This window comes from Parathielavia appendiculata, assembly GCF_033297405.1.
Source record: "Parathielavia appendiculata strain CBS 731.68 unplaced genomic scaffold N657scaffold_10, whole genome shotgun sequence".
NCBI classification, from domain to species: domain Eukaryota; kingdom Fungi; phylum Ascomycota; class Sordariomycetes; order Sordariales; family Chaetomiaceae; genus Parathielavia; species Parathielavia appendiculata.
The window spans coordinates 571087-591260 of NW_026944229.1; the positions used below are offsets into that span (position 1 = coordinate 571087).

General features: G+C 57.7%; 11 protein-coding genes across 11 annotated transcripts; 6 read left to right on the forward strand and 5 right to left on the reverse strand.

The window, feature by feature from the left end:
• Positions 1 to 187: 187 nt before the first annotated feature.
• On the reverse strand, positions 188 to 2270 carry N657DRAFT_577016 (general substrate transporter; the record flags this gene model as incomplete). The annotated part of the gene is made up of 6 exons (XM_062789227.1): positions 188 to 373; positions 439 to 999; positions 1121 to 1529; positions 1588 to 1728; positions 1787 to 2009; positions 2063 to 2270. 6 exons carry the CDS (start codon positions 2268 to 2270, stop codon positions 188 to 190), a joined length of 1728 nt encoding a protein of 575 aa, XP_062645719.1.
• Positions 2271 to 3357: 1087 nt separating this feature from the next.
• Positions 3358 to 3679, reverse strand: N657DRAFT_647458 (uncharacterized protein). Its single transcript, XM_062793318.1, has one exon. It carries the CDS (start codon positions 3652 to 3654, stop codon positions 3481 to 3483), a length of 174 nt encoding a protein of 57 aa, XP_062645720.1. The 5' UTR covers positions 3655 to 3679; the 3' UTR covers positions 3358 to 3480.
• Positions 3680 to 4018: 339 nt separating this feature from the next.
• Positions 4019 to 4710, forward strand: N657DRAFT_101993 (uncharacterized protein). Its single transcript, XM_062785727.1, has one exon. It carries the CDS (start codon positions 4270 to 4272, stop codon positions 4621 to 4623), a length of 354 nt encoding a protein of 117 aa, XP_062645721.1. The 5' UTR covers positions 4019 to 4269; the 3' UTR covers positions 4624 to 4710.
• A 973-nt stretch (positions 4711 to 5683) lies between these two features.
• Positions 5684 to 6237, forward strand: N657DRAFT_102003 (uncharacterized protein). The gene has a single exon (XM_062785728.1). The coding sequence runs from the start codon at positions 5765 to 5767 to the stop codon at positions 6119 to 6121; it is 357 nt and encodes a 118-aa protein (XP_062645722.1). The 5' UTR covers positions 5684 to 5764; the 3' UTR covers positions 6122 to 6237.
• Positions 6238 to 7628: 1391 nt separating this feature from the next.
• N657DRAFT_576788 (uncharacterized protein) lies at positions 7629 to 8739 on the forward strand (the record flags this gene model as incomplete). Its single annotated transcript, XM_062789210.1, has 2 exons — positions 7629 to 8096; positions 8173 to 8739. The coding sequence occupies 2 exons, from the start codon at positions 7629 to 7631 to the stop codon at positions 8737 to 8739; spliced, it is 1035 nt and encodes a 344-aa protein (XP_062645723.1).
• Positions 8740 to 10320: 1581 nt separating this feature from the next.
• Positions 10321 to 11592, reverse strand: N657DRAFT_600184 (mitochondria protoheme IX farnesyltransferase; the record flags this gene model as incomplete). The annotated part of the gene is made up of 1 exon (XM_062790071.1): positions 10321 to 11592. A coding segment is annotated over exon 1 (1092 nt), but the record flags the coding sequence as incomplete, so codon positions are not given.
• Positions 11593 to 12009: 417 nt separating this feature from the next.
• On the reverse strand, positions 12010 to 12814 carry N657DRAFT_102009 (uncharacterized protein). The gene has a single exon (XM_062785729.1). The coding sequence runs from the start codon at positions 12624 to 12626 to the stop codon at positions 12195 to 12197; it is 432 nt and encodes a 143-aa protein (XP_062645725.1). The 5' UTR covers positions 12627 to 12814; the 3' UTR covers positions 12010 to 12194.
• Positions 12815 to 13812: 998 nt separating this feature from the next.
• Positions 13813 to 15642, forward strand: N657DRAFT_102048 (aldolase). The gene is made up of 6 exons (XM_062785730.1): positions 13813 to 13988; positions 14047 to 14090; positions 14161 to 14307; positions 14372 to 14480; positions 14540 to 14771; positions 14910 to 15642. Exons 1-6 carry the CDS (start codon positions 13922 to 13924, stop codon positions 15406 to 15408), a joined length of 1098 nt encoding a protein of 365 aa, XP_062645726.1. The 5' UTR covers positions 13813 to 13921; the 3' UTR covers positions 15409 to 15642.
• Positions 15643 to 15862: 220 nt separating this feature from the next.
• On the forward strand, positions 15863 to 16928 carry N657DRAFT_647465 (uncharacterized protein). The gene is made up of 2 exons (XM_062793319.1): positions 15863 to 16802; positions 16852 to 16928. Exon 1 carries the CDS (start codon positions 15876 to 15878, stop codon positions 16458 to 16460), a length of 585 nt encoding a protein of 194 aa, XP_062645727.1. The 5' UTR covers positions 15863 to 15875; the 3' UTR covers positions 16461 to 16802; positions 16852 to 16928.
• On the reverse strand, positions 16094 to 17044 carry N657DRAFT_102073 (uncharacterized protein). Its single transcript, XM_062785731.1, has 2 exons — positions 16852 to 17044; positions 16094 to 16798 (listed from the first exon to the last, which is right to left on the reverse strand). The coding sequence occupies exons 1-2, from the start codon at positions 16977 to 16979 to the stop codon at positions 16468 to 16470; spliced, it is 459 nt and encodes a 152-aa protein (XP_062645728.1). The 5' UTR covers positions 16980 to 17044; the 3' UTR covers positions 16094 to 16467.
• A 109-nt stretch (positions 17045 to 17153) lies between these two features.
• On the forward strand, positions 17154 to 20063 carry N657DRAFT_647467 (uncharacterized protein). Its single transcript, XM_062793320.1, has one exon. It carries the CDS (start codon positions 17581 to 17583, stop codon positions 19831 to 19833), a length of 2253 nt encoding a protein of 750 aa, XP_062645729.1. The 5' UTR covers positions 17154 to 17580; the 3' UTR covers positions 19834 to 20063.
• Positions 20064 to 20174: the final 111 nt, after the last annotated feature.

The window sequence follows — 20174 nt, forward strand, 5'->3', positions numbered from 1 at the left end:
GCCTGTGAGTCAACCCAAGCTCGAATTGACAGTGTTGCAAATCCCTAGCCGGGTATTCTTTCTTAGCTTTCTTTCTACCAGTCCTCGACATAGTATCCAATCCGCAAACAATGGTATCCCAAGCGAGCTTTACACAAGGGATTACCTCATCAACGAACAGACCATCCTGGGTATTCCTGGCCATCCTTTAAACCTTCTCCGTGTGCTCGCCAAGCTTGGACTTCTCAGCATCAGACCCGGATGTGCCACCAATGACGCCCCCAATGACGCCATCGCCGCCGTTCAGGAGCTGGGTGAGGCCGATCTCGGTATTAATCTCCGCCATGCGCTCAAAGTCCGCCTGGGCGGTGCCTTCGGAGCCAAAGAGGACATCCTGTTTTCGAATATGGTTAGTTTCATTCAGTTTGCTTCAGGTGCCACGCAAGTTTGTGGACGTACCATCTCCTCGAGCGTCAGCCGCTTGGTCTCGGGCACAAAGAACCAGATGAAAGCGGCACCCATGTACGTCAGCAAACCAAAGAGAATGTAGGTGCCGTATGTGATGCCGTCCAGCATGTCGGGCGTGACCTGCCCAACAATGAAGTTGTTCATCCAGTTGCTCGACGCGCCCAGCGCCACGCCGTAGGGCCGCGTGCTGAGCGGCCAAATCTCGGCCACGATGATCCACGCGCAGGGGCCCCACGAGTAGCCGAAGTGGATGACGAACAGCCAGACCATGCACACGGCTGCCCAGCCCGCCGCAACGTGCTCGTGCCAGTTGTTGATGTTCTTGGCCACGATGACAGCTATGATGATGTGGCAAGTGGCCATGCCGAGCGCACCGATAGTGAGGACGGGCTTGCGGCCGACGCGGTCGATCCAGAGGACCGCGGGGATGGTCGCGAGGAACATGACGATGCCCACGACGCCGGTCGCGAGGAGAGACTTGGTGTTCTCGTTCATGCCCAGCTGTTGGAAAATGAAGGGGGCGTAGTACAGCACGGCGTTGATACCGGTCCACTAGAGACAAAGGGTCAGTATTTGCCGCTATTGGCAGCTATCCGGGAAGGCGAGGTGGGAGAAGGAAGTGCAAAGTGGGGATTTCGGGTGTGGTTTGCCAAAGAGGGGAAGCCGGTCTTACCTGCTGAAAGAACATGGTCACAGACGCAACGATAACCCGCTTGAACATGGCCTTTGTTTGGAAGAGCTTTCCGATGGAGACGAATTGGAGTTTGAAGATGTTCCAGGCGGTCGGTTCGCGCAGGTTGGGGAAGAGCTCGGCGACGGTACGCTTCTCGAAGAGTGACTGGGCCTTGATCTCGAGGAACTCAATCTCGACCAGCTCGTGGTCAGGTGGCAGGCCGCGGAGGCTGCACAGAACCTTGCGGGCTTCGTCGTCGCGTCCGTGGTGAACCAGCCAACGAGGCGAGAAGGGCATGAAGATCATGCCGACGAGCAGGATGAGTGCCGGCGCGAGTTGCAGGCAGATGGGGACCAGCCAGGCTGCGTCAGACTGGGTATCTCCGGTGCCGCCGATGTAGTTGGTGCCGCTGGATGTTTGTGAGTTGGGCGTTTTGCGTTGAAGCGGAAGAAGCAGGGGGCCCTTACTAGTCGATCCAGAAGCTGATCATGATGCCGAAGGTAATGGCCAACTGCTGGGTGGCAACCAGTGCTCCACGCACTTCAGGGGGTGACACTTCGGAGTTGTAGATGGGAACGATCATGGCGAGGCTGCCAACACCCATACCACTGCAGTTGAGTTAGCCTCATGGTACTCGTCCTTCGTGAGAGAAAGGGGGGAGCCCACGTAATGAAACGCCCAGCCAAGATGGAATTGTGTCCAGCATTGATCGCCGTGGCCTGGATAATGACACCGAGAATGAACACGCAGCAGGCCACAATCACACCGTACTTCCTCGAAAGCACCTCGGCGAGGAAACCCGAAAGCAGGGTGCCAAGCCAGGCGCCGAGTTCCAAGATAGCTGTCAACCACCCCTTCTTGGTCTGGTCCGTCGTGTACTCGCCCATGTCTAGCACGCTGTTAGCATACTATCAGAGAGTAACGTCAGGTGGAAGTACGTACGGCTGTTGAACGCTGGCATGGCAAGGACGCCCGAGAACATGCCTTGATTGTAGCCGTACAGCACGCCACCAATGCAGGCGAAGGCGGCCACGCGGAAGACGCGAAAGTTCTTGATCAGGGCCGAGGGACCGCTCTTGCCCATCATGGCCTGTCGCTTGTGCAGCGCGGCATCGTAGAAGCCGGCCGCGCCCGCGTCGCCTCCGGCCATTGTGGTGGCTCGTTCTTCCGGGTCCCGTCTAAGTCCGTGTTCGGGTGGCTTTGAGGACGGATGAAGGTCGATCCCGCGTGCAGTGTCACGGAAGGGACGAGAGGATGTGCGTGGGATAGCAAGGTCCAAGATCAAGCGGGAACAAGACCTCGAAAAGAACCCGGAAGCTGCAAGATATATGCAGGCGCTGGAGACACAAGCAGTTCCCTTGCTGCATCCCCTGGCCCCTGTCGGCCTCCTAACCACGCGACGGGATGAACGGGAGGGTGCAACGCAACCGGGAAGCAATCAATACCGCCCAATCGACAGCGCCATCATGCCATCTACTCGAGCCAGATCATGTCCGTTCCCCGGTCCCTTCATCCAACTGCCCCGTAACGAGCCTGATAAGCCGAGAACCGGCCGGCCGGGTCCACATATTATTACCGAGTGCATGCTCTCTATTGATTCCTAGTGAAGCACGAAAAGAGCAACGCAGGGGCTTGGATAGCAAGCGAGTGATGGGTGATGGAGAACTCTCCCCAGAGGGGTGAGGAGTTGCCCCCCGAGGATGCTTCGCAATCCCAGGTCTGTAACCCAGCCGCAAGGCCAGCTGCAGAGTTCCTGTCGTCCCACTGTTCCCCGGATGAATGAGGATAGTGTCATTGGCCACGCCGGTCGGACTGGCCAAGTTGCTGATCGCCTCTCGGGCCTAGCCCGTACCCCCGTGCGGGACCGATAGGTGACATTTGCCGGGCCACTTTTTGGGGCTTTGAGGGGTTCTGACTTCAACGAGGTGTTTCCAGGAGTCAATCAGTCGAACCTCTTCCCCGGAAGGGCTCGTCGTACGTTTTCGCCCACAGTGGCTCTCGCCCTGTGTTGAGTCGTGACATAGACGTCAATCGGCAGCACCAAGAAAAGATAATCCATCTGGGCCAAGGAGCTAAGCAGACAAGCAGCCAAGCGACCCGATCCCATCTGCATCGATGTGCTTCTCCCGGCGCGCCTTACCACAAACGTCTGCTGACGACAGGGCGCGACAAGTGCCCAGGTGGGTTTTCCCCAGGGGCCCACAACCCCGAACCCAGTTGCCGATTTAGCCTGAATGCTTCCCCTCGCCCCGCCCCTAAGCCCATTGGTACGGGTAGTAGGTTGGGTCTGTCAGACTGTACCGGCTCATTGACATCGGGCCGTTTCTAGGGCCGCCGGCAAAGAGATCATGGTATGGTGGTCACGGTTCGTCGTGTGCCAGTGGTTGATGAAGGGAGGGGAGTTGAGGCCAAGCTTTCTCGCCAGGACGGGGAAACACGTCTGTGCATCCAAGGCCGTTTGGTGGCGTCTGTGCTCCATGGCTCTGGTGGCTTGCTTTGGGAATGCTTGGACTGGGGGTCTCCGGCGCAGCCATTTTCCCAACTTTGCTCGAAGCCCACCTCGAGTGGGGATATGGGATGAATCTGCCTCCATTTTCCCATGGGGCGCTCAGTACGGATATAAGTCGGTGTTCTATCAAAACGTCCATGGTCGGATCAATCAGATGTTGATGCGAGCGCGCGTGGAAGCTTCACCAAGGTGTGAGGGAAAGTCGGACTCCAAACTTGATTGAGAAGGGGGGTTGCAACTGCTCTCCTTGTGTCCCGGAGCCGACTGGTGGGTGCAGGGCGAGAGAACTGCTCTCATCCGATACGCTGCACCTCAAAATACTTCTCACGTGCCGATTGTCTCAATGGGCGACCTCCTGCAACCTTCTAACGGCGGCGGTGCGGCATCAAGCCCAACGACCCGACAAGGTTCCCGGGTTTCTGGATTATGGAGGCGTAGGGTTGCTTGACACATATTGGACCTCGACGCCGCTCGACCGATGAACCATCATAAGAGGTTTTGGTCTGGACGTTCCATGCAGTTGCAGAACACAAGCCACGGGACTGCATCAAAGCCACCAGACGATCCACGCCGTAACCCCCGGCTGGTCTAAGAGCGCTGAACGCCGGGGCAGGTCCTACCTGGTTGGTGTCATAGCCAAATGCGTACGTTTGTACGTCGGAAGCCGCCCAAGTCCACGGCGGTAATAGGTCATTTGGTCTGTCTGTTATGTGACGGCAAGCACGCACTCGAAATTTGCCGGTTTTTGCAACTGTCCGGGTATGGTCATGGTGGTTGGTTGCCGGGACTCGGCGGAGCCTTGCAGCCGGGGCCCGGTGAGGTCGGGCCAGATAATGCCTTTCGGGGGGCCAACAAGTCAGGCGGTATGAGACCCAACCCAGATGTGCCGTTCGAGGTTTCAATGGAGTCGCACGCGGCTGTTACAGCACGTGCAGTATGCGAAGTTCGTGACTCAGAGGCGATGATACCATGGTCTCATTTCTGTTCCATGTGAAGACAACTGTTAACACTAAGCCGTCGGCTAGGTCTTGATAGAAAACGGCAGCTTTGATTGACGTAATGCCGGGCCGAAGTGCAGAGATAGAACCAACGGTATAGTAAGGGTGACACTTAATTGATGATGTGCTCTCAAGGAAGAGGCGGCACAGGTCACATGGCGGTGGGCAACGATGGAAGGACTGTCTTTATGGCAATGTGGCAACGTTCGGGGGTGTGTTCGGAACAATGCCGCAATCCAGCCCCCGCCCAGCCCCAGCCTCGGCAGGCCCAGCCCTACGGTTTCAGTGTTTTACCAGATACTAATCATGGTTGCCCAAAATCGCTGCATACTCGCAGATAATTCGGCAGGTGGCCGGACAGGGTCAAAGCCAGGGTCTGAAATGTTTCGAAACAAACGGTCGCCGACTGGGGCCGCAAGTGCTCCGGCCTGCCATCCGATAGACCTGGCATACCTCAACATGTGAGGCTGCGGCTGAGCGAGCCGCGGGGGAGCTGAACAAGGAGATGAAATGCCGGGAACGTGAATATATGGGTCACGGTACAATGCACAGCAGGCTTGGCCTCTCCGTTGTGCTGCTCCGCCGGGCGCGATGCCGGATCTCCGTTAGGTGCCATCGTTCCGGCAAAGGGATGCACACCCGGGCAATTGGAAGATGAGATGGTACACCTCCCTGCGTCAGTTGGGTCCAGCCGCAAAGAGGAATCCAGCCTTGAAAGTTTGCCCTGCGGATAGGGTCAGCTCAGTGAGAGGGCAGTTCAAGCTGCAAACGAGGAACGAAAAGAACGGCGCGACTTTCACCATTCCAAAAGCGGCAGTAGCGCACTATTCACGTGACTAACACTAACAAAATTCAACCACTACTCACACGGACGAGTGCTGGTCCACCCGGCTTGGAAGGACGATCATGATCTCCAGTGCAGCTCGTCAGATTATCCAATGGGCGATTTTGATTTGAAACGACCCCACTTTATGGGCGGGTGCGTCCCCAGACACAAGCGAGACAAAGGCAACTGACGCGCGCCTCAGTTATTTTCCCCCGTCCACCTCATTTCAACTTGGGGAGGACTTGGGCTTCGGCAAAGCAACCAATCCAGCCACCGACCAAGGTTGGAGAAGCCAACAAACACTTGAAGCCATGTTTCAAGATTTTGTCCAGCTTTTCTTGCGTTGTCATCCTGTTTGTTGGAGCTCGAGTGGCATCGTCGAGCGCGTTGCTTTCCGGCTTCCGCGTCCGTTTGCCGCCGCAAGAATTGCTTCATTTCATGCGCCCCGCGGCTACAGAGCGCGTGCTGCACGACACGCGATGAACTCCCTATTCCTCCAGGGCCCTCCCTCGCGACGGGAGTTCTGCCGGGCCGAATTTAATCTTTCCCCAACCATGTTCTTTTCTCTTGTCATTGCGACATCGCACTCCTTGTGTAATCTCCAGCCGCCCGTTTCTCGCGCGACGCTCGCCTTGAGGGATTGTCGCGCGCTACTGCCGTGCTTCTAGGGTGTCTAAGGTTGGAAGAATTTTCGACGATAATCCGTACTCTCACCCTGATTGGGATCCCATTCTGCCGGGTTCACATGGGCCCTCCGGATGGTGGCTCCAGGCCTCGACTGCGTGACGGCCAGTCGCAGATCGGGCCAGATCGCGATTGGCCACTGCCAACGGCCGGCCCGCCAATATTCCTTGTGTCTTCGATCGGCCGCCCATTACTTGGGGCAGCCTCGTAACGGGCTACCATTTTACCTTTTGCTGCACAGTCCAGCGTTGCTGATGCTCAGCTGCCCAACTAAGCGGAAACCGTGGCATACGGACAGAAGAGAAGGCAAATGAGTTGCGGCGAGACTGGGCTTTGGCTTTGCGCAAGGCTGGGCGGCTAACTCTCCGAGCGGCTCTCCGGGAAGGGGTGCTATTTTTTGACACTTCCCCTTCTGTACACCCCACAGGCGTTGCCGCATTCGGCCGCGCATCTGAGATACTCGGTACCTGCGTCAAGTGCGCATCGCAACGGCCTGGCGAGGTAACGGCACAGCACCGCACCATACCACCAGCGAAAACCGGCCAGTGTTGCAAATCCTCAGCATTGACATGACGGTTAAACTGTGATTCCTGTCTTTCTGCGTGGCACTGCTATTGCCCCCAGGACCCTGGATCACTTTTTGTACATTACCGGCAATCAGATCCGGGCCCCCTGCTACCGGTACCCCCTTGTCCGGCGCCAGACCCCGAGGTCTAGCAACGTTTAACCGCCCTCTGGATACATCAGTGAGAGATGGCCGAGTCCATAGCCGCCCATCTTCAAACAAACGCCATCTGCGACCCCGTCAGCCAGTAAAAGAGGCCGCTGGCCGCCGAGCGAGGTCAAATAGATACACGAGCTTGGTTTCATCAAGCCAGCTCTTGAGAGAGCTGCACCTTCGTTTCAGATCTAACAAGCTGCCCGGGCCGGCCCTGTGGGCTCTGCGAAGATCGGGCCTGCTAAGACGGCCATGTACTGACCCCATCTTGATGTTTCTTTTTGAGATACAATAAGTCGACCGCCTCTCCTTCTCTTCCGGCCGGCCCAGTCTCTCAGTCCTCGAACCCATAGACCAGCCGCCTCGCGACCTGTTCGCCATCTTTTCCCTCTTTTTTCTTTGTTCTGCTTCCTAGATTTCCTTGGTCTCTCATCTCTCTCGCTTCTCATCACTGCTGGCTGCTGGCCAGCCCTTTCAGTTGACACGAAACGGTGCATCCCCATCAACCTCTTGCTTCTCGAAGCGCCCAAACAAAGCCTTACCATACGCCCAAGTCGTCGAGGTAGCCGTGATCGACCAAACCCGACCTAGAATCGCCTTGTCGACCTCGTTCCGCCGCCGACTCCGTTCTCTTGCCGGCCTCCTACCCTCTGAAGAGAGGGAAACCGGCTCAACAGACTGCCAACCGTACCATGCCCGACTTGACACGGACACCTAGTCAGCAACAATACCAACAACACATTCCAGTGTCCCTTGCGCCGACCGTGTCCGCCATGTCCTACTATCAGAGCACCCGGCCAATGTCCGGTTTTTACCCCGATCTCTCGGGAACCGGTGCTAGTGGCATACCAATGCCAGGATATGACGCATATGCCGTGAGCGCAGTTCCCCCTCTTCAGATGCCAACAGCAGGCACCGCGATGGGCGGTCCTGTAGGCGGGCCTCTGCCGACACAACACCGCGCATCATCGGGCGCATGGAACCAGGAGGATGACCGGACACTATTGACTCTGCGCGCCATGGGAAAGAATTGGAATCAGATCCAAAGGGAAGCGTTTCCGGGCAAGACGGGCAATGCCTGCCGGAAGAGGCACGAGAGGCTGATGGAACGCCGTGGCCAAAATGAGTTTGACAACCGCAAGCTTGAGCGGCTATGCAAGGAGTACATGAGCATGCGCAAGGAGATCTGGCAACCGCTTGCTACACGGTGCGGCGAAAAGTGGAATGTTGTTGAGTTGCAGGTGTGTTGTGTTCTTTACCCCATCCCCCCATTCCCGTCTCCTCCCAAATTGTCCTAACCGCTCCACCCTTTTCCAGTGCATGTCCAACGGCCTCAAAAACATCCAGTCCCACGCTCGCGCTCATGCTCGCCGTGAACGCCTCGAATCGGGCCAGCCGCTGGCCGCCTACGATGACACCGACGGCGCCCTCGGCTGCCTGACACCTGTGGACGACGTCGACGCCGCAGACCAGTCCTACAGCTCCCCGGAAACTGGCGGCTCCACGACCGGTGCGCACTCCACGCCAGGCGGCAGCTCCGGCTCAGCTGGGTCCGCCGGCTCTCATCCTCACCCGGCATTCGCAAACATGCACCACCATCATCAACACCAACACCACCATGCCCAAGCTGCACCGGCGGTGGGGTATCAGGGGTACGGCGGCTACGGACACCAACACCATCAGCAGACACACCACCAGGGGCACGGGTATAGCAACAGCGTCTCGAGCACGGGGACCGCGGCCGGGTATGCCGGAGCCGGGCATCAACAGCCTTCTGGGTCGGGAAGCCAGGGCACGAGTCCGTACATGGGACATGGCGCGCGACTGCCCAGCGTCGGGGACATGGGGATCGACGCCATTATCAATCGGGGGCATGGCAGCTAGAGGTAATCACTTATTCCCTTTTGTTTCTATCTGCATAGCGTTTGTTTTGTTCCACTCATTCCGTTGGTTCTACTCTCTCACTCTCCTTTTAATCATTATCATCCTTTCTATGTCTGGGCTGAGCGGGCATCGGATGGAGCATCTTGATCATGCCATGTCTTGCCATGAAGTGGAAAGGAGGGTGTTTTACTGGATGGGCTCGTTCATGAGCCATTTAGGCTGAGAAAGGGTGTAACACCCGGCGTTGGTGTTTTGATACGGTCATGTATGACGTTCTGGGGTTCGGGATCCGCAGGCACTGCAACGGCGTTTGGTTGGACTGTTGACCTGGAGTTGTGGGCGTGTGCTTTCCTTCCTCAATCGGATTGGAGTTTACGGTTCAGTGCCGACGGTTGGCTAGGCTGGGTGGCGGCGCGGCCGGGTTGAAACAGCGCCGGCCTGCCGCTGGGCGCTTTTGCGCAACCTTTGCGCCGCAGACATTGCGAGAGGATGCTATTCACCGTTCCGTTTTTCTCTCTAGTCTCTTTCTGTTTATTGGGTTCCTGTTACGGTTTCCCGTTGCTACTGCTTCTTTATCTCAAGCATGCATGCATCAGCTATAGATGGGACGGGAGGTGAAAGTACGCCAGTGATTAACGGACTGGATCTGTATCATCCTCATTTTTTTCTTCGAGTCTTGCATATCCATGGCGTTCTTGAAATCCCGAACAAGGGTCATGATGGGAGGTGGGACTGAGATGCCAGGCCACAGGCACAACTTCGTCAGGCTGTTGGTCAGAGGTTTGCGGGGAGTCATTGACTCAAGACAACATCAATCCTACGGTGGCGTGTGTGGCACGGGAATTCGAGGTTGGTTTGGGCTTGGTGCCAGTTGCTGTGTTCATAAGCGGCGCGGCTCGCTGGGTCATGGGAGGGCCGTATTGAGGTTGTGATTTATGGAATGGACTAGGAGTAAATGTAGTGTGTAGTAATACTAGTATGAACGGGCCTGGCCTCGGGGCCCATTTTGTGATACTGCTTGATCATATAGTGGAGATGGGTGCGTTGGAGACAAGGAGGTTGGGCTTTTCGACGAGGGCGATGGCTGCGGCGCGACGGCGATCTGTAACAGATAAGGTAGTCTCCAACTCGGGATCTGCTTCGACCACCCAACATGCTGGGTTTTCCGGAATCAGACTGCGGAGAAGAGCATTGAAGGGATTTATGATGTGGTCGGCCAGCAGGGGTGAAGAGATACATGCCAAGATCGGTGATCCGACGGATTATCGACTGCTACGCTGCATCGCGATCTTCTGAACTGGGGCTTGCGCGGATGCATCCTGCTGCTGGGATCGCCAAAGAAAGTCTAGGATTGTTGTCAGACTGTACCTCTGTACTGTGTTTTTGAAAACAAGAGAGGTGCCCAGATCTATCCATGTGCTTTCATGATACAAGAAAAGAGTGACAAATGTCAACCTCCGAGTTCGCTCCACTTATTGTTACACCAAAGAGGAACCGAACGGCCCCACTGAATCACCGCCGGCTTGTGCCAGTCGGCCCCACAACTCCGGACTCGGAGCCGGAGATGTCAACCCACTCGGCATCGTCCTCGTCAAATTCCTCCTCTTCCGGCTCACCGGCCACGCTCTTCCACACACGTGTCCACATCCCCTTTTTCTGTGCCAGCGCCAGCACCATAATGACAGGCAAATGCCAGACGCTGGCCCAGAACAGACTTCGCGCGCTGCCCTTGTGTCCCTGGTAGCGCCAAAACCTGATGGCCTGGCGGATCAACCACAGATTGACGGGCAGACTCGTCACCGCAAAGCTCCACTCGGTAATCCCCGCTGCACACAGTCCCATACACAGCGGGACAAACACAATGCTGTACCGCAACGCAACCCTCGCATTCCTGGCGGGATTCACCCAGCACAGCATTCTCAACCCGGCAGCCTTGTACTCCTCCCGAATCCCCCATGACAGCGGCATAAAGTGTGGAAATTGCCACGCAAACAGCAGCCCGGCGAACAACCACCCTCCCAAGCTCGACCCGTCGCTGGCAAACAACAGCTCCCGCCACGTCCCGTCTCCCGTGGCGCTCTCCCCAGCGGCAGCTGCCCAGCCCATCAGCGGCGGAATCCCGCCCACGACAGCCCCGACCCACGTATTCACCGCCGAGACGCGCTTGAGGGGGGTATACGCGCCCGCATAGAGCGCGATATTCGCGGCACCCAGAAACGCCACCGTGGGATTGACGCCGAGGTACAGCGCGGCTATCCCCGCAGCCCCGCAGCCCAGCGCAAACAGCACCGCGGCGCGAGTGGTCAGCAACCCCCGCACCAGCGGGCGGGTGCGGGTGCGGCTCATCCTGGCGTCGGTGTCGGGCTCGTAGAGCATGTTGAGTGCGTTGGCGGCGGCCGAGCAGAGGGTTGTGCCCGTCGTGAGGAAGAGGAGGGTTAGCGGCGAGAGGGAGGGGATGTGCTCGGCTGCCGAGGCGAGGGCGCCGGAGGAGAGGAAGGCCGGGACCGGGTAGAGGGCGTAGGGGACCATTGCAGAGAGGACGACGAGGACGGTGAGGCGGGGTTTGGAGAGAGAGAGGAGGGCGGAGAGGGTGCGTCGGAGCGAATGGGCTGGTGCGCGGGCGGCTGTGTCGGCTAGGCGGGAGGAGGCGTCGGGAGGCAAAGACGTTGCCATTGAATTTGTTGATGGGGTTGGGGTCGATGACTCGGGTGCATTGGCGGCAGCATCACGTCTTGCAGCTTGTCGTCGGCGGTGCGGAAGGGGGAGGTTATCGGTTGGCCTGTCAGAAGTGGTCCCGCGAGCATCGGCAGTTAGAGCCGAGCTGTCGGGGCCCGGTGAGGCGATGGATGTGCCATTGGAGCGGGCGAGGAGGGCATTGGAGAGGAAATAGCCGGCCCTAAACTGGTGTCGAGGCAGGGCGGCGGCAACACCCAAGGCGGGGGCATGCGGCAGAGTCGACTTTGAGAAAGATCTCGTGGCCCTTGGCAACCGATCGGCCTGGCGGAGAGCTCGTTGCGTGCATTGCCAGCATATTTTGTCGAAAACAACTGGCCTGGCTAGAAGGCCTTGAATTGGCGGCCGCATCGTCGTCTCAGATGCCGGGCGGCATCGCCATCGCTGTTCGTCAATCGGCGTTTTGAACGTTTAAGCAGCGAATGGCTCAAGCTTCAACCGAAGGTCGCGAGGCGCAGATTTCGGCTGTGGCACAACAACTGTGGCTAGGCTCGGAATCTAATGTGGCTGCTGCCAAGCTTTCCTGCCCAGCAAAGGCCCACTTCCCCAGAACCAAACCTAAACCTCGAAAATCGATCCTGCAACTCGCTTTCTGACCAACAGACCAGGAACAAATAGACATGCAGTATCCGTCTCCGTGGAGGTGATTTACGTAATTAGCAGGGCATCGGGGCCGGGTAGTTACGGTTGGGCAGCGGTTGTGGTGAACGGTAGCGGTACGGTTATCTGTGAGCTAAGGTTATTGATTGCACCAACAACGGTTTATTCCCCCCTGCCCAGGCAACAGGGGTTTCTGATTGGCTCAGAAACACAGGTGGCTTCACGCACCAACACACACGGGCTGATGCAGTTGGAAGGCACGGAAGATGAACTTCAATTGATCTCAACTGCAGTGTTGGAACTACTAGGGTAAGTTGCAATGCAGAGGTCCGTTGATGTAGAGGGCGGCGGTTTTTGCAGAGGGCGGTTGATGCGGAGGATGCAAAGGTTGGCCGACTATGCAAAAGCATCTGCAAATCAATTAGTCGGTGCATTGCAAGGAGGATTAAAGAGATACCAGAGAGCCAGAGAGATGCAGAGAGCCAGAGAGTTTGAAGATGTGTACGGTAGTTGAAGAAGTTGAAGTTTGAAGATCTTGCTCGCAAAACCACCATTAAATAGACAACTACCCGATCTGTGAGTCACCCGACCCAGGTCACGCCGCATCGTCGTCGTCGTCGTCGTCGTCGTCGTTGATGGTAGTCGCGAGCGCTGGTGATCGTGGTAGTGATGTTCACTTTTTGGTCGAGTCGTCGAGAATGTATCTTGCATATAATTTTGTATGGTAACTAGGTGACATCCTTCTTAACGAGGGGGAAATAACCGTTCACGTATTCACCAAATAACAGTAGTGATGGCTGACGCTAGTACGGAGGAACGGCTGGATCAACTAGAATCTAGCCAATCCGGTCGCCTGACAGTTTTGCTGATGCAACTGGAAGGCAACGGTGGTGCAACCGCAAATACGCTTCCAGACACTCCGCAGTACGCGCGTGACACGGCATAAGCCAAATCTCGGTAACCACGTGGATATGGCTCAGTGTTAGTACCGCCCGTTCTCCAAGCGCCGGGAGTGTCCTGCGCTTTGTGTTCCTGGAGATGATCCTAGCGTCAACACCGGCGTCTATGTCGCCAATAGCGTTCGCCCTGCACAAGTAATTGAGGTCATCATCCGACACCCAGCAGTCACCGCCGGACTCATTGTTTTCTCGACATGTTTCACAATCCATCAGGACGGGGTTTCAGCAGCTCAAGCACCGACCCATAACCGGCCGCTTCGCTGTTCTTCCCGGCGCAAATTGCAGTGCATCCGCATCTACAGTGGCCAGCGGCTACCTTAGTCGACATGGCCCTTATGGACGGCCTGAGCGGCTGCATGGCCTGACCACGCAGATCGGTTTACCGTGGTCTGATTACCTGAGCGTTGGGGGCGCCCTCGAGCTGTCGCTGAAGCCCGCCTTCCCTTGTCCTGGAGCACCCATTCTGGATGCGGTACTCACCCAACGGTCGACGAGCTTGGATGCAGTCTTGGGCATGTAAGACCAGGATACCAGCTGAGCTGCCGGTTTACCGAGCCCGCTTGTTACTGAAAAATACGTTCCACAACCCCCGAGCCCAAGCTCGAAGCCCCTGAGCCTTCCCGTCTTTCTGTCCTCGGAAGAGAATCCCGGCGAATTCACCGGAGCGGACATGGGGCGTGCGACCCACTATTCCGGATGCCCCACAGGCCGGCCGAACTCCGCCCGGCATCTGCAGGAAGACATCATCCATCACCTGATGTTTCTACTGTTCGTCGGCGACAAGAGGGCAATTGCATCCCACTGAATGGGTCTTTCCGTACCTTGCTGTGACCCTCTCGTACCGGGACCTCGACTCCTCTGCTCTCTTTCGAGTCACGGCAACACCCGGCATGGCTACTCTTCTCGATCAGCTGCGGACGCTGAGTGCCGTAGACTGCGACACCCTAGATGCCGAAGGCGAGTCAACCCAGGCTGAGGCAGGACTCTCACAGTACAAGCCGCTAATCTCAGACAGCGGCTGCGAAACTCGGTCCTTTCACCGACTGCACGTCGAACCAGGCGGGTATTTCCCAGAAAGATGTACGAAGAGCAGCCTAGCTAACCAGGTAGCCATGGGCGTCTCGATTAGGCCATCGCCTTTGCCGAACTGAGCAGACTTGACAGCGATGGAAAGCCGAGGTACCGGCAACTCATCGCCGAGTCCATCCAGGTCGCGCACTGGCTGTTTGGCAAGCAGACTGATGCGACGCTGGAGGAGCTGGCCGTCGAATTGATGGTGAGCGTGCCGCCTCCATGCTGCGCCTTACCTCTAGTTGAGCCACTTGCTCACAAGTGAACAGATGGTTGGCTTGTCGATCCGACTCGCCCCTCATACCACGGGTTATCTGCACGTCCAGACAAACCCCAAATCCGCCTATTCCGCGCAAAAGACTGTCACAAACGCCGAGAGTAGGACACCAGGAAAATCCCACCTCTCCCTGCGCAAATCCCCATTAACAGTCTCCCAGGGATCATATCTCACTTCAAACAGCTAGCCCCCGATTTCGCTACCAGTCGCATCTGCATCAAGATTCCCTCCACCTGGGAGGGCATTCAAGCCTGCCGTGAGCTCGAGAAGAAGGACATCAGCACGCTCGCTACAGCCCTCTTCAGCCTCGAGCAGACGGCCCTGGCAGCCGACGCCGGATGCCGGTGCATTGCCCCCTACGTGAATGAGTTGCGCGTGCACTTTGATCCAAGGTATGTACTGTGACAGTTGTCTTTGCGTGCCTTACACGTTCACGGGATGAAGCAGTCAAGCCTTCCTCCACTCAAAAGCGGGTTGATAATCGGTCGGTGTTTATATAAAAGGTCTTCGGTAGTTGACGTGTTGCACAGGTACACCGATGCCAACCCGTCTCTCGCCCTCTGTGGTGCCGCACAGCACTACCTCAACTCCAGACCAGGGAGCAAAACTCACGTCGTCGCTGCATCCTTGACGAGTGTGGAACAGGTAATGCAGCTTGCTGGGATCCAGCACATCACCATCTCTCCATCCCTGCTGGCCGAGCTGGCTGCCACGCCGGCTGCGACGTGGCCCCGGGCCGCCGAAATTGGGCAAGCACTCAAAGTCGCCGCTGCCACTGCTGCTTCTGCCGGTGGCAGCCATTCTGTAGCCACTCACCTGTTGGGGGCAGAAAGGCGAAGGATGCTCGAGGCTGTGGTCAAGGATGAGGGCCTCTGGCGGATGGCATTTACGAGGGCTGACGGAGGGGCGGGCGAGGTCAAGTTGGTGCAGGCCATCAACATCTTTGCCGACGTACAGGATCAGTTGGAGGAGATAGTGAGGCGGGCGGATGTTACGGTGCCGGCTGGAGGCGGTACTGGAGGGGTTTGAAAGGGGGCCCTGGTAAGAGGCAGGAAGTCGTATTGGGATGCAAAGCAGGCGGCCCAAAAGCTGGCTGCAAGAGACACGATGGAGAACGAGGAAAAGCCTGACACACTCGAGGACGATATGGATTGATATGAAGTACCCGGGTTGTGAGAGCTCTTGGTCAGTCAGTTCCCGACTGAGATTTGGTGTGATGTCCATACGTAAGCACCCTAGCCCACGGGCCAGTGTTACACTGGGACGAGAACGTGGCTCTTCGTATGGGACCTGAGCTAACCTCAGGCGGTATGGGATACACTCGCCGCTCCAATCTGGCATCCGCGCCTCCTAAGATCGACGGGCAAAGCGCCGGCGGACAGCAAAAGCCGGGCGCACGGCAACGCAAGCCGAGAAGACGGCCCCAAAGAGGTCGGTATCCTTCCTCCCATCCCTCCCGATCATCGACTTGCTAACGCCAGACAGGCCCAAAGCCAATGTTCCTTCCCCCATCAAGGTCACCCACCGCAAGACTGGCGCAGGGGAAACCACCGACGCCAGCGTCTCCCCCCCGCCCAGCAGCACCCACTCCGGACGCTCCCAAGAAGCCTGGTGTCCGCCAGGGCCAACCAACACCTGCAAAGTCGGCACCTGCAAAATCAGCAACAGCGAAACCCGCGAGGCCGCCAAAATCGACCAAAGAACCAAAGCCCAAGGCCCAACCCCGAACCAAGACAGTCAAGCCAACCCCCGGCCCAGCAGCAGCGCGCACAACCCGTTACAATACGCGCGCCGCCTCAGCCAAGCGGAAACGCGGCGCTGATGAGCCTCCTGCCGTCGCCGTTGCCGCTACTGACCAGGCGCGTGGGCCCAAAGCCACAAAGACACCGTGGAGTAGGGCCAAGGCTGCGACAACCGTGTCGTATGCCGAGCCGCTTGTTCGCGGGGCGCCGCCGAGGCAGGAGGTAGTGAAGAAGTTGGCGCCTGCGATCAAAAAGAAGACGTGGGGTGGTTCTGGTGGCGGTGGTGGGGATGGCGTTGGGGTGAGATTGTCTGGGGCCGGGACACGGCGGGGCGCTTAAACCAGACTCAACTCGGCACAGCATGTGGTGTGAGGTGTAAGGTTCCGGGGGAGTGGCCCGGGTTTGGTGGAAGAGGCGGTGGGTGTTGCGTGGTGTTGCCTACGGTCGTGGCCGGTTTTGGGGATCGAGACCGGGGGGAGACGGTGGTGACTGGGACATGGCTCGGAATCATTGATGTTGAATAGGCGAAGGTTTGCTCTGATATTTCTGTCCGCTTTGGTAATAGGTGTTGTTGGCTTTCTGTAGGTTGGTGCATAGGGATGCGCGGAACGTTGGGGATTTTTGACTTGCAATTCTCCACCATCCAGATCACGTGCTTTGTGTCAGAGCGCCACCTTCTGTCTGGGTAACTGGTCAGCTGGTACGGATGTAAATGAATATCATAACTAACTTTGTTTTGTTTTGCTTTTTCGCCATCGAAGCCGTTGCATTGCCGTCATAGCATGGCACGCGGGCCGAGGAATTGGCAGACATCGAATGGATGAGGGAAACGGAAATCGGCGGACATCGGTGGCTCATGTCTCGGCGAGATGTTGGACCCACTGGTTCTGTCACGGGCAGGTTCCGGGCCCGGTCAGCTGGCCAATCGCGCAGGTCCCAGCGTATGGGAACGTTTCCGGCCTGCAGCTGCCCTGAAACCTGACGTAAAGAGATCCACTCCGATTCCCGGGGACGGCCACCGTCGGTTCGACTCAACAGCCAAACCACCCCTTGCTCGCCAACCGAGTACAGAGTTTCTTCCTGGTCAGTTTTCGATTGTGGCTGTTGCTTATCGACGCCATGACTCCTTTTCATGTCTCGATACGGAGTTGGGCGGTGAAGTAGGAAGTTCGACAGATTCGGAAGGATCGTACTCACGGAATTCCGTCTTCAACCAACGATTGCCACGCCGTGTTGCTCAGCTCTGTCCCACCGTGATACTGCGCAACACCGGTCTGTTGGCTTCCCAGTTCTCACCGAACCTATCCGTCTCGTCGGTCAAATCTTGACTTGCTGAGACGACAGCGGCGAACCTGGGGGCTGCTCCTCATAAAGTAGGGGAAGATTAACGGCTCGAGAGTAGGCTCGCGCGAGGGATCGGTCTTTGCGCGCTGGCCCACCGTCCTTGTCCGCAGTTGCCATGGCTACACAAGGTCAGAAACACTTCGCGGCCACCATCCTCCGGCAGTTCGGTCGACGCAGTGTCGGAGAGCTGACAGCTTGTCAACAATGCCGACCCCTGCCTCGCCGCCTACACGTAAGCGTTCCTCGAGCTTCGACAACAGGTATACGGGGGGCATCGACATCCATGCTGCCAAAACCACCAAGGCGGCATTTCCAGGCACGAGCAGCCCCAGTCAGCCTGCTTGTTGGCAGCGGTCTTGTCGCCTCGTTTCTGGCCTACTCTCAACTTGGCGAGGACGTCCTCAAGTTCGAACCCGCGCCGCCCCGCGCCCCGACCGACGACCGTGATCCCTCCCTCCCCAGGTACCGGCTTGCTGACATTCGCAAACACGATGCCTCCTCACCCGAACCATGGGTTACCTTCGAGGACAAAGTCTACAATATCACAGATTGGGTGGCGGCGCACCCTGGCGGCGATGTCATCCTCCGCGCGGCCGGCGCAAGTGTTGAGCCGTACTGGAACATTTTTAGCATACACAAGGCGCCACACGTGCGCGAGATCCTGCAGCAATACCTGATTGGGTTCATCGACGTCGCGGACTTGGGGCCTGATGGAATGCCGCCGGCCGAGACCATCGAGGACCCTTTCGTGAACGACCCTGTGCGTGACCCCCGCCTCATTACACATACGGCCAAGCCGCGGAACGCTGAACCGCCCCACGAGGAGCTCGACCGCACGTTTCTAACCCCTAACGAGCTGTTCTACATCCGACACCACATGTGGGTGCCTGTGGTGGACGAGGCGAAAGCAGGCGGTCATCGCTTAACCATTGAGCTGCCGGACGGCGATATCAAGGAATACACCCTGGAAGACCTCAAGACGAGGTTCCCGATACACAAGGTCACTGCAGTCCTGCAATGTAGCGGGAACAGGCGGAACGATATGACGCGACACGCTGGCAAGACGAATGGATTGCAATGGGGTGTAGGGGCCATCAGCAATGCCGAATGGGAAGGAGTGCGGCTCTCGGATGTCCTCGCTGATGCCGGACTCAAGGTGCGCGATCCTACGTTGCCTACGCGAAAAGGAGGCCCGGACAAACCAAGCGATGTTGAGGTCGACGCCAACGATCTCCACGTTCAGTTTACCGGACTTGAAGCTTACGGCGCCTCCATTCCGCTCGCCAAGGCCGTTGATCCCCGGGGCGACGTGCTTTTGGCCTTTGGCATGAACGGCGAGACGCTGCCCCGAGACCACGGCTTTCCTCTTCGGGCCGTCGTGCCCGGACACGTTGCCGCGCGCTCAGTGAAGTGGCTCAGTAAGATTGTCATTTCGGACGAAGAGAGCACCAGTCAGTGGCAACGCCGCGACTACAAATCGTTCGGTCCTAACGAGGGCGCGAACCCGGACTGGGATCGCGCTCTCGCCATCCAAGAAATGCCCGTGACCAGCGCCATCACGAACGTCTGGGTTGGGGACGACGTGCTGAGAGGCCGCGTCCCATGGATGGGCAGCAGCAGCCGCAGCAGCAACAGCAATTCGACGACCATCCGCCAACCGAGCGACCAGACGAGCCGCATCGCCGATATGGCCGCCATCCCCAAAAGAATAGGCTTCACCCCAAAGCATTCCCTCTCCTCCCCCGAAGCCTCCTGCCCCGCCACCACGCCTGCTGATGAGCCCATCGCCCTGCACGGCTACGCTTACTCAGGCGGCGGCCGCCCCATCGCCCGCGTCGACGTGTCCCTGGACGGCGGCAAAACCTGGGATCAAGCCGAGCTAGTGAACGACTGCGCCCAATCAGGCGGCACCTATCCCTGCTTCGGCAACAAGGCCTGGGCGTGGAAGCGCTGGCGCTACGTCGGCAAGCTGCCCGTCTTATCTCTCCCTTCGTCTTTCCCCTCCGACCAAGATAAATCAGCCTCATCGGCCGCCGAACCAGCGGGATGCCACGACCGGAGGAGCGGGGCGGGGGCCAAACAACAAAAACACTGCACCACCCTCGTCGTCAAGGCGACCGACGACGCGTATAATACCCAGCCGGAGAGCCACAAGGGGATATACAACGTGCGCGGCAACCTTGCCACGGCGTGGCATCGGGTGAAGATTTGTCCACGATGTACTGATAATGGGGATGGGAAGGGCCTGACGTGGTCGACGGGGGAGACATATGGGTGTGGGTTCCGCAGGGAGGCGGAGGAGGTGCGGGAAGGGATGAAGAGGCAGGACGCTGTGCCGGGGGGGTGTGGGGTGAAGGATAGCGCGTGACAAGGTAATTATGCTTGCATAGGTCTCTGTTCGACTGTCTGGCTGTCTAACTGTCTGACGGCGATCTATTTGGTCTGTGTGCTCTTCTTGTATCGATCAGCAGGCTTCGGAAAGCGAATGGTGTCGTTAGAGCATGGCGTATAGCTTTGGATAGTTAGTATAACTACTGTATGTAATGTACCCGTCGCAGGTCTGCAGTTCACCATAGGGCCCCACCCCACCGGCATCTACGAAAATAAAGGCGAGTTCCAGCCTGCTGCCGTAAGATACTCATTTATGCTAATATATTTGACCGTCAGAATGCTCAGGTGATTTATTCTTACCAATAGTTATAATGTTAC

What these genes read in the sequence shown, in the direction of transcription:
- N657DRAFT_102048 (XM_062785730.1), top strand. Translation starts at nt 13,922, where the DNA reads ATGGCTACTCTTCTCGATCAGCTGCGGACGCTGAGTGCCGTAGACTGC. An exon ending in CCGACTGCACGTCGAACCAG is followed by an intron (nt 14,091 to 14,160) that starts GCGGGTATTTCC and finishes CGTCTCGATTAG; the next exon opens with GCCATCGCCTTTGCCGAACT. An exon ending in AGCTGGCCGTCGAATTGATG is followed by an intron (nt 14,308 to 14,371) that starts GTGAGCGTGCCG and finishes ACAAGTGAACAG; the next exon opens with ATGGTTGGCTTGTCGATCCG.
- N657DRAFT_102009 (XM_062785729.1), bottom strand. Translation starts at nt 12,626, where the DNA reads ATGGTGGTTTTGCGAGCAAGATCTTCAAACTTCAACTTCTTCAACTAC.
- N657DRAFT_647465 (XM_062793319.1), top strand. Translation starts at nt 15,876, where the DNA reads ATGTTCCTTCCCCCATCAAGGTCACCCACCGCAAGACTGGCGCAGGGG.
- N657DRAFT_647467 (XM_062793320.1), top strand. Translation starts at nt 17,581, where the DNA reads ATGGCTACACAAGGTCAGAAACACTTCGCGGCCACCATCCTCCGGCAG.
- N657DRAFT_647458 (XM_062793318.1), bottom strand. Translation starts at nt 3,654, where the DNA reads ATGGCTGCGCCGGAGACCCCCAGTCCAAGCATTCCCAAAGCAAGCCAC.
- N657DRAFT_102003 (XM_062785728.1), top strand. Translation starts at nt 5,765, where the DNA reads ATGTTTCAAGATTTTGTCCAGCTTTTCTTGCGTTGTCATCCTGTTTGT.
- N657DRAFT_101993 (XM_062785727.1), top strand. Translation starts at nt 4,270, where the DNA reads ATGCGTACGTTTGTACGTCGGAAGCCGCCCAAGTCCACGGCGGTAATA.
- N657DRAFT_102073 (XM_062785731.1), bottom strand. Translation starts at nt 16,979, where the DNA reads ATGAGCCACCGATGTCCGCCGATTTCCGTTTCCCTCATCCATTCGATG. An exon ending in AAAAAGCAAAACAAAACAAA is followed by an intron (nt 16,799 to 16,851) that starts GTTAGTTATGAT and finishes TTACCCAGACAG; the next exon opens with AAGGTGGCGCTCTGACACAA.